The sequence below is a fragment of the Pecten maximus genome, chromosome 13 (genome assembly GCF_902652985.1).
Source record: "Pecten maximus chromosome 13, xPecMax1.1, whole genome shotgun sequence".
In the NCBI taxonomy this organism is placed as follows: domain Eukaryota; kingdom Metazoa; phylum Mollusca; class Bivalvia; order Pectinida; family Pectinidae; genus Pecten; species Pecten maximus.
Window position 1 is genome coordinate 28313030 of NC_047027.1, and position 10765 is coordinate 28323794.

Genomic DNA, 10765 nt, shown 5'->3' on the forward strand with positions numbered 1-10765 from the left:
CCGGACATCATCTGTACAGCGGACTGTAGACCTGGCTGTACCTTTGTCTGGACACGACCGGACAACACCAACTTTACTGTCTCACCTGTGTTGTCACTGGGACAACTGGACAGATCAGAACACGGGACGTACAGGTGTACTGCTAGGAATGTTGTCGGGGAATCGACTATAATAACTAGTGTTACCGTACAGTGTAGGTATATTTTGCTTGTTTTATTAGATGATAATGAGCGATTACATATTTTAGCAAACTCAAATACCTTTTTTAAAGAGCATAACAATTGAAATATTTATCGATGGATACAATTGTTATACTCATTGTGTACACTTTTCCTGATAAGGCAACTTGTTTGTTTTTTATCTGAATTTAAGAAAATGCTTGCTCATTATATAATTATGACGAACAGACGTACAATAATAGAAGTCATGTAATGAGTTGCTTCCTTTGTTAAAAAATAACTGAATCCCAGTATGGGCTCACCACACACAACTTATGTATTCACCATAATAACCCCGTACCTTTTGTGGTTTCTTAAGTTTGTTCCCAAGTTTTTGAATCTGACAAGATAATATTTTTTTCTTTTCAAAACATATCAAAAACGTTAGATAACGAACCATATTAAAGTAAAATCCTTTTATTTCTTCGAAGATGACAATACTCATTCGATATCAACAGCATGCTTTTCTGAACGCGGAAACTTATTGAATTTCTTATGAATCGTTCAATAAATATCATAACTCTTGATAATAAAAAACGTCAAAAACAATATTATCATACTTGTCATTTGTCATTTGCAATATTACATGTAGTAGTAGTATAGGTGTCCAAATATCATATACTTAACCAAATTGTTAAAATTCCCCAGTTGGACCTGGAGACAGTGTTGTATTTGATCCACAACAAGACAGTGTAGATATTATTGAGAATCAGACCATCTCAGATGTCAGGTGTTCCGCCGACTGTAGACCAGCGTGTAGCTACACCTGGTCTAGATCAGGTACAGATTACACAAACCCACTGAGTCTGTCTGTGGCCACGAGGACCAAGGCCGGACAATACACGTGCACAGCCAGAAACACTGTCAGTCAGGTAACAAAGACTTGGAACCTTATTGTCAGATGTAAGATTTGTCTATATTTCGAATTTTATTACGTCAAAAATATTTCTGATGTTTATGTAAGTGACAATTCTCAAGAAGTAATTCAACTATTCTTTTGCTTTTTGTATACGTACATTGTATCAATTCTTTTATATATAAACCAGCCTACTCGTTCAGTGTTAACAGACTCTATAACGTTTGAGATTCAAACTAGAAACGACGAGACTTGAAGTATTTTGTGTTGTTCTCGTTTAGTATAAAAAGTCAAATATGATTTACCGGCACCATATGTATGTATTTACTTTAATACTTGTTTTGTATTCTTTGGTATGATTGTTAACTCACATACCCGCATGCATTCATTATAGCAGCGATAGATATACATTTTCGCAAATTTTGTATTGAAAAGTAGTTTTTGCTTTTAAAATTTGAGATGATATTGATTTCATACAATCCATATCAATTTTTTTTTTAATTCTAACATCTGTATGTATTTCAGTTCCACCACGAATTATCAGTCTTGATTACACTGACGGTGATTCTGACGTGGCTGAAAATGGACCTAAGTCGCTAGTGTGTTCGGTGGAGAGTTTCCCTCTGTCCACAATACAGTGGTTCTATAAAGCCAACAACACACTTCTACTGACCACCCCAGACGTCCTGGAGAGTACCTACACCCTGACTAACGCTGACTGTCTGGACACCGGACTCTACACCTGTTCTGTCAGAAACAGTGTCTCTACCACAGCGGTCACCAGGGATATACCGATCAACGTTCTGTGTAAGTTTGTGAAAAAAGGGAAATTACTACGCAATCCATCACTAACATGTTACGCATATATTATTTACAATGTTTATTAACATATTCCGTCCCACTTACGTGTTAGTGGACCTTGTTAAAGGTATCAGCCGTACATGGTGGCTGATTATTAAGTACGAATTTGTATATGTTCAGTTTAGTTTCTGCGTTTAATGTTTATATGATTATCATGGCAACATATTACTCTTTATTTCAAAACAAGGGCTGTATTTCGTGTGATTATTCAAAAGCCATTTTTAACTGAAAATTTTAATTACTGGATTGTGATACGAGACATGTTGTGCAAGTGTCCCTACGGATCGACTGGAGCTAGTGAGGACAGATCGAGTAGGTTCCGGCATAGTACATCATCTTTGAGTCTGTACACTTGTGACGTTTACAGGGTCCGTATCAGTCATTACTGATGATCCATATTGTCTACCAAATAATTAGTTTTACTCGAGTCCTCGGTGCAAAAATATACAGAAATATACAGCTGAACTGGCTATGATTATATAATATAAATCAAGTACTAACTCGCTATACAGTTGAAATATAACACAATGATTGCTCCGTTTCTCTGAGTAATCCTACATTATCACTAAAACTATACCTTAACAGAGAGCTATTTAACAGAACAGAATGATATCCTACATGAAATACTGAGTGCTCCCTGACAAAAATAAATCTTCCCTTTCTGAGGTTTATTCGGGGTAATATATCACATTATAAAACTATAATTACTATAAGGGTAAATGAGTTTCAATACTCATTGACCGAGTGAGCACTCAGTTCACCGAGGGCTCACTTTTACCGAGCACTCACTGCTACCGAGTACTAACTGAGTACTCACTTCTAACTGAGCACTCCCTAGCATATATATATAACGTTATGCATGTATGTTAAACTCTGTGCTCCCAGACACTTTCTTATGAACCAGTAGATCAAAGGCTACTGATATTAAGTATGTGATGTACCGATCACATAGACTCACTAGAGTCCCCGCGGAGAAGGGAAGCCTTACCCAGGCAAATCCGCATCCGTACTCTACCGTAAGTTATCAAATACTGGACAGAACTTTGAAGCCTTGATCAGGCACGTCTATATCTGTTTTATTACCTTTTTTGTCCTGCCTGATTGCGTCTGTGTCTGACGAGGAAGTGAACCGTAACTAGCTTCGACCGTCGCCTTTTATAGTCTCGCGAAAGTGGAAACTAGCGCCACCTATAAAATCAGGATCTTTAGAAAGCTTCTAAACCTCCTAGGTATATATTACTTACAAACGTCTACTTGACATCGAGACTAATAAACCCAGTGGAAGACGGACAGTCCGAAACGACAGGTAACCAAACAGTGGTTCACCACACAGCAGTTCAAGGTCTTACAGAAATATGCATACGCTTATGGTTTAGTTATTGCAAAACTATCAAGTATTTTACACTTAATTTTTACTTAGATGAAATGGTGTCAATTCGGTTTCAAAATTCACATATTCAGTGACTGTAATCTAGACCACAGGCGCCTGCATGGAAAAAAATGAGAACTTTGACAAAGATGATACCAGTAGTAGTATGTGTACTGTGTTAACGTGAAGGCCGGAAACTCCGTCTCTCAGCCTGTCCAGATTTCTCATTTCCATACAATCGACTGTCACCAGATGCATCTCAGCATGCATTTTTTTCCGAAAATGTTTTCGGCTCGTTGAAGAGTTTCATCTAATTTACAATGAACGATCGTTTATAATCATATTTTTTTTTTAATTTTAAAAGTGAGAGTCCCGTGCACCGAATATGACAGTACATGGGGAAAGTGAACGAAGTCAAAGATGACCATTCTGCAATCACATACACGTAGTAGGCCTAGTACTATACTTTGAAAAAATAAAATTAAAAAATAAAATTAAAGGGAAACGAATAAGCATACTTTTGTCACAAAGGTAGCACAAAATGCATATTGATATGATTAATATTTGTCAGTTTGCTGAAATCAGGAAGAACAAAAAGAAAAGTATATCATGAATAAGACTGTCATCAGCTTATATATGTATTTTTTTTTTCATTTACTGCATTTATTATAGGTAAACCACGTCAGGACCCAAGAGTTAAACTTAATAACGATTTTGGATTAGCAACGACTGAGACTTTAGTCATGAATGTCATGTTCCTCTCGAACCCACAACCAACTTTTTCTTGGTCTTTCGAAACATCACCAGGCACAGGTGTTACAAATCTTGTCAATGGCAGAGACAATTTTGATATTCAAGATATGTTCACAGTGACAAATCTGTCTGCCGTATCAGTCGGGACACGAACAAACATACAAGCGTCCTGGTTTGGTGTATACAATGTAACGGCGACGAACAGTCAGGGCAGTGATACACTCAGTTTTACTGCTGCAGCGAAAGGTGAATAAATATAATATTAGTGTTGGGATTTATTGTAGAATATTTAAAGATTGCGAAGAACTCTCCTTTTACCGCGCTGTTTTTTTCTAAATGTTGCACCTCTAACAATCTAGAAAACATGACGTGATTGCTTCACCATTTTCATAGACGACACGGAAAAGCTAACTGAATTACAAATTAATCAAACGAAGCGAGGTTTCTATTGGAAAACAATCGCGGCATTACGACATCCTTTTTACTTTTTATAAAGATTTTCATTGCACAGAATTTGACTAGAATTAGTCATCGTGGGCTGGGCCAAAACGGATCAAACTTACAGACATGTAAACATTGTTCTTCAGCAGACATAGCCTTGGTGATAACTAATATTTTGGATGATATTAAATGACCCTAGTCTATTCCCAGGGTTTGTACGTCAATCTTCGTTACAAAAAAAAAAAAAAAAAAAAAATGGCAGCGAACGTCATTAATTGTAAAAAAGGTCGAATAAGTATCTCAAAATTGTGAATTTAGCTACCACTAGGCGTCACATCCGCTATTGTGGAGCGGTTGAAGTCTACTAGTTATGCATATTTAGAAAAACATATTCTTTCTGGTATATGTGGTCAATATCATTATCAGTTTAAACCAAAAACATTTTGGATGTATATTCTAACGGTTTGGTACGGGGCCAAAAAGTGTCAGTTTAGGTGTATTTACCTTGTGTTACCCTGACTCTCATGTCTGATATCCGCATGCTAAAATTAGATTAGTCAGTTGTATTGTGTATAACATTGGGATTATATTATTAAAAACAACATTGTTTGGCAAAAAAAGTCAGTATATATGTATAACTCGGTGACAGTTAAGGTCACTTTGTCTGTATTTTCACATTTCTTCTGTAGGAAAACCAGACCCTCCGTATGGGGGTTTAGCTATGTGCCCTTTTGAAGATCGAGCTACGCTGAGTTGGACATCCGGATTCAATGGCGGGTCTAGTCAAACATTTATAGTTGGTATACGGACAGATACACAGAGCAGCATACTGATTGATAGAAATATTAACCAGTCTGACCCAGGACGTAGCCAAAGTGTTACTACGACAGTTACAGGTCTGACAGCTGACACAAAGCATTTCTTCACTGTATATGCTGTTAATGAATTTGGGAACTCATCTTTGGTCCAGGAAGTTAACTGTACAACACAAGGTGATCGATTTCTCAGTAAACCATTATAACGTAGTGGATTGTAGGTTATCCCAATCATTTTGTCTCTGATTTGTCGATCGTCAGTGCTTATACACTTTTATAATTTTGAGAATAATTATTCTCTGATAAAATTATTTCTCACTAAGGTCGGCTTAAAGAACAGATCACTGTGTATAGTTCATTTCCTGATATTTCATTACATCTAAATGACGACCCAACTTATCACGTAAGTAAAGAACCAGACTAAGAACGCATCAAACATATATGAAATATGAAAGTGGAAACAACAGATGAATAAATTAAATTGAAATATAAAAGAAACTGTTTAAAGTGATAAACATATCTCGTATTATGCTCCAGATTTATACGTAAATGAGTTTCTTATTTGTATATGTGTCATTGGAAATCTATTGATAGACTGGATCTTCCTTTTATGCGTGTCCCCACATATAAAACAATCAGATAGCATAATTCCTATATTTCTACTCCACACATATGCAGAGATAATTGTGTATATGGCGGTATTAAAGTAATATAGAGAGGTAAAGGCTAATATAACATATATATTTGACATTAGAGGACTTCTTCAGTACAAATGGTTATTATTTCGGTTTCAGTTGTCATATATAACATGATCATACTAATCGTTTAATTTCAAGAAATGGAAGCATACGACAACCCAAAACTCCATTACATGTGTCAAATAACTTTATTTTGATGGTATTCTATTGATAATTGCTTACAGTGACCATAAACCTCAGTTTACGATAAAATGAAATTTTAAGAAATGTTTCGGTAAAAAACTCCTCTTAAAAAGGTAATGTTTGTGATTAAAAATAAAAATTGCTTTCTTATTTAGCACGTCCATCTCTAGCCGAAAGTACAAATGTAGCAGCAGTTGTCTTGCCGGTCACTGGTGTTCTTATACTGCTGTTGACAGTTGGTGTTGTGATTTTTGTCAGACGTAAGTACATTTAATAAGAACCTACAATGTCGTTATAACGATTTTAACATATCTTAGAAATGTAGTGTGATGAGATCGTCACACGAAAAGTAATTAGCTATGATTTTCACGATAAAATAACTTGTTGGATGTTGTTTTGCAGGAAACCGACAACTGTGCTGTATGTAAGTATATGTACTGTAGATAGGAAATTGTGCTGCACGTAATTGGAAATGCTGAACCTACTGCATGTGCTGTATGTAAGTAAATGTGGTGTACGTAAGTAAATGTTCTGTTAGTAAGATGTTGTAGATAAGTTAATGTGATGTAGGTATGTAACTGTGGTGTAGGTAAGTGAATATATTGTAGGTAAGTAAATGCTCTGTATATAAATGTGCTGTTGGTATGTACACGTGTTTTAGCTAAATAAATGTGCTATATGTATGTAAATGTGCTGTTGGTATGTAAATTTGCTGTAGTTATGCAAATGTGGTTTATGTTCGCAAATGCAATGTAGGTATGTACATTTGTTTTGTAAGTAAATGTGGGGTATGTATGTAAATGTGTTCTAAGTATGCAAATGTGCTGTAGGTATGTAAATGTGATGTAGCTTTGCAAATGTGTTGTAAGTATGCAAATGTCCTGTAGGTAGGTACATGTGTTGTATGTTCTTAAAATGTGCAGTAGGCATGAACATTTCTTGCATGTATGTAATGTGATATAGGTATGCACATTTGCTCTAGGTATGATACTATGTCATAAGTATGTTAATGATTTGTTGATACATGTAGGTATACTTATTATTATTTTGATACGTCAGCATACCTTTTAATTGTGATGACAGATGATTTTTGTTTGTAAATGCGTATATGTCGGTTTAAAATGTAGGATTACCTTGACAGAAACACCAAGCGTCATAGGATCAAAAACGTAAATATGCTTATCTGGTTAGCATTTATGTAAAGTAATTAAAGCAGCAGCATTATTGAAACGATGTAGCTTTGAAACAAACGCTTTCTCTTGATCATGGCAAAATTTCGTATGTTTCAGAAATTGTCAACTTCCAAAGCAGACGGAATTGCAGAATGTTCAACTCTCAGAAAGAGGTATTATCAGCTATTGTACGCACCGTTACCATAGAAAATACGTTACCTAAAAGGTGTATATTGTTTTGATGTTTTTATTTATTTTTTTTCTATCAATTTTAAAACTTAACGGGCATAAAACAAAGATTCTGCTTTGATAAATACCTTTGCATTTTCAAACGAGCTTAATACTTTTATCTTATTTACAGACGGAAACCCTGATAGAAATAATGAAAGGTAAGACTGCATTCAGAAAAAAAATATTGAATAATGCTACATTTGTAAAAAAAATAAATAAAATCACGTGACCGTCATAATTCATGTTTGTATTTTTTTACACAGATCTCCATATCAACAACTTGATCCAAATGACATTGCTAAGCCGTCCGTATATTCTGAACTTGGAGGGATTCAGCACAGTAAGACAGTTTTGCATATAAATGTTTACATTCGTAACGAGGAAGTCTCGCTGCTTGCATATCTAAGCAGTTTGTGATTATATTTGACAGTTACGTACATTGTAATATGTTATAGTTTAAAAGACAATTTTTTGTATTCGTCAATAGTTTAAGTGTTTGGCTGCCGTTGTTTGCCTTGAAAATAACAGTCCAGGATCAATTGATAATTCACCTGTTTATCACTGTATAAACACTAGCTGGCGGCTTACAAAGTCATCGTTGCCCACTGGACCAGAACGAAATTGACCATGGTTTAAAGAGAGTAGATATTTTAGTGTAAAGAACGAACTCGAATTTAAAATAGGCCGAATTACAGAGTAGACACAGTAGTTAATCTACTAAAGATGTAGTAGGATTTTGTTTGACTACTATCCAGATTGGACAGAGTTCGATGTAGACAGAGTCTACTGTATTTTTCTCTATGAATCTAATGAAGTGTTCATAGTATTGTTGTCTTGATATTGATTTTTGTCGAAGTATTAACGTTGAAAATATCCAACATAATGCAAATCAACAAAATGATAATGCTTTGTTGTTTTGAAATGAACGGGCGTAATAATAAGGGATTGAGCTTAAGTACCTTGATGTAATTATTCATGAATATTCATGCAGTATAGTAATAACCAAAATGTGCATTTACCTGAACGTTAATATTATTATCTTGCTTCGGAAACATTACAAATTAGCATCAATGTACTTCACTGTTTTACTTAAGTGAATTAATGTTTCCACATTATTCTTTATACTTACAGTTTACCAAAACGATACAGTCGGTGATGGAGAGGGCAGGTAGGTGATGCTTATCAGTTTTTCTCTGCAGATATTTAAGAACCATAATTTGTTTCCCTTTTTGGTTTGTAATACACTTTCTTTACTCTTAAAATTATATTGATATTGATGTTATCATACTCGAAATTATATCAATTTGTCTATTATCTATTTGTAATAACAGACAGTACCAGTCTTTGGAGGGACGCTCCGATCCGAACGTCTATGATGAACTTCACAGTTCAGCATCCGGTAAGTGGCAGTACACATTGTAGCTTAATACCAGAAATGTAAAGAAATATAATACATATATGTTTTACTGTAAAATATTTAGTAAATGAAGAATTTTTTTTTCAGATACTGACTAGGTTTCAAATTTTGTTTCAGTGTTATCTTCATTAAATAGGATTCACACATTATTTTTGAGTTTATTGAGTATTTAATAATCACAAAATGAATTTTATGGAACCACATAATTGAATGACAAATTGATCACGTTGCATTATCACATTTTATCATTGTCACCATTTTGATTGTGTTTAATGTTCTTGCTTTTCTTTGAGGTTATTTGTGATTTCTGTTTTACAGGCGATAAAGGAACATATGTCAATACCGTCATCGGCGGAAACAGGAAATACCGATACGGACGAGAAAACGTGTACAGAAGATATACAACATGTCGTATGGCATACTGAATTGTATGTAAATTAAATACAAATATTTGTAATCTGCTAAGGACAGAGTATGAAATGTCCTGGATTTGAATAGAATAACTATTGCCAGCTTCTAATCAGGCAAAATAAGTACGTCGACAGATAAAGATCATAACAAGTATAAAAGAAAGGGATATGAATGTTGTTTTGTTGCAAAAACGTTATACCTTTGTAGCCGCTGACTTGTCAACTGTATATCATTAAACAAAACAGCGCTGTGGGAAAGTGATACTTACCCAGTCATCCCGTCAATGTATCCAGTGTCTGTACATTAACAGGCAACTATATCGGGAATACCTCAATAACTATTTGATGTTTTACATTCGACAAGTTGTTACATTTTGCAGCCAGTTAAAGATTCACTACTGTTAAATAACAATTCAACTTGGTTTTACTGATTTTCCGTATCATGCTAAAGTTCCCTTCTTTTCTGAACTTGTGCCTTTTCTAAGACTGTATAACTAAAGTATGAAATGCTGTCATTCTTAAAGAAACGGATTGATCAAGTCCAATAGTGACACTGTAAACATTTTAAGAATGTTGACCGGCATTCAAAAACAACGGTAGAGAATTCGTAGTAGAAAAGCCATCACATTGATAAACACATTTCAAGACATACATGCAGCTTTTAAGCACCGATATTACATAGAGAAATGTGAGAAGTGATTTCCTTATGCATTTCATTGTTTGCTTATCAAAAATAAAATATAGTTATTATTGTAGTACTTTTTCATTAAAGTCACTATCGGAAATTTTTACATTCGTATTTGTTATGCTTTATTTTAAGTTTTATTACTGCTTTGTTTAATTGACGTTGAATACTTTTCAATAAAGTCTCTAATCAGAACATTCCAAGTTTGGTGTTAAATTAAAAATGGACATTTGACGAACATCGTCAGTAGTCAGTTGGCAGCTTTGGAAGACATTTAAAATGAATACATTCAGCAAATTCAAACAAGGGACCTCAATTTATGATTTCGGTAATCTCCAATATCAACCAACTGGTCATCATTGTGATTCATAAACTTTGTTAATCAGTACAATTATAAACCACATTCCTACATAACAAGAGGAGACATATATGATCGAATCTTCTGCCTATTGCTGCATTGACAAAACCGATAGTGTCATTGACTTTTACAAGTAGGCTGCTGGGATGAAGAGCCACGAAGTTATTCCAAACACAATCTTTCCAACGCTACAGGTCGTATTATTCCAATCTTTAAAAATCGTTAAGCAAACTTAGGAAAAACAAATAAGTAACACATCAAAAAATATTAGACGGAGGTCGTTACCTACATAAATATA

General features: G+C 34.6%; 1 protein-coding gene across 1 annotated transcript in view; it reads left to right on the forward strand.

Moving 5' to 3' along the window:
• Positions 1-10298, forward strand: part of LOC117340614 (hemicentin-1-like) — a 27868-nt gene extending 17570 nt beyond the window's left edge. Inside the window, exons 5-17 of the mRNA XM_033902378.1 lie at positions 135-193; positions 867-1121; positions 1600-1881; positions 3977-4303; positions 5188-5490; positions 6350-6454; positions 6597-6618; positions 7484-7539; positions 7728-7755; positions 7861-7937; positions 8729-8765; positions 8929-8996; positions 9333-10298. Of these exons, the coding sequence (XP_033758269.1) occupies positions 135-193; positions 867-1121; positions 1600-1881; positions 3977-4303; positions 5188-5490; positions 6350-6454; positions 6597-6618; positions 7484-7539; positions 7728-7755; positions 7861-7937; positions 8729-8765; positions 8929-8996; positions 9333-9439 (1726 nt within the window). The 3' untranslated portion in view covers positions 9440-10298. The remainder of the gene's footprint in view (positions 1-134; positions 194-866; positions 1122-1599; positions 1882-3976; positions 4304-5187; positions 5491-6349; positions 6455-6596; positions 6619-7483; positions 7540-7727; positions 7756-7860; positions 7938-8728; positions 8766-8928; positions 8997-9332) is intronic.
• The last annotated feature ends 467 nt before the right edge of the window (positions 10299-10765 follow it).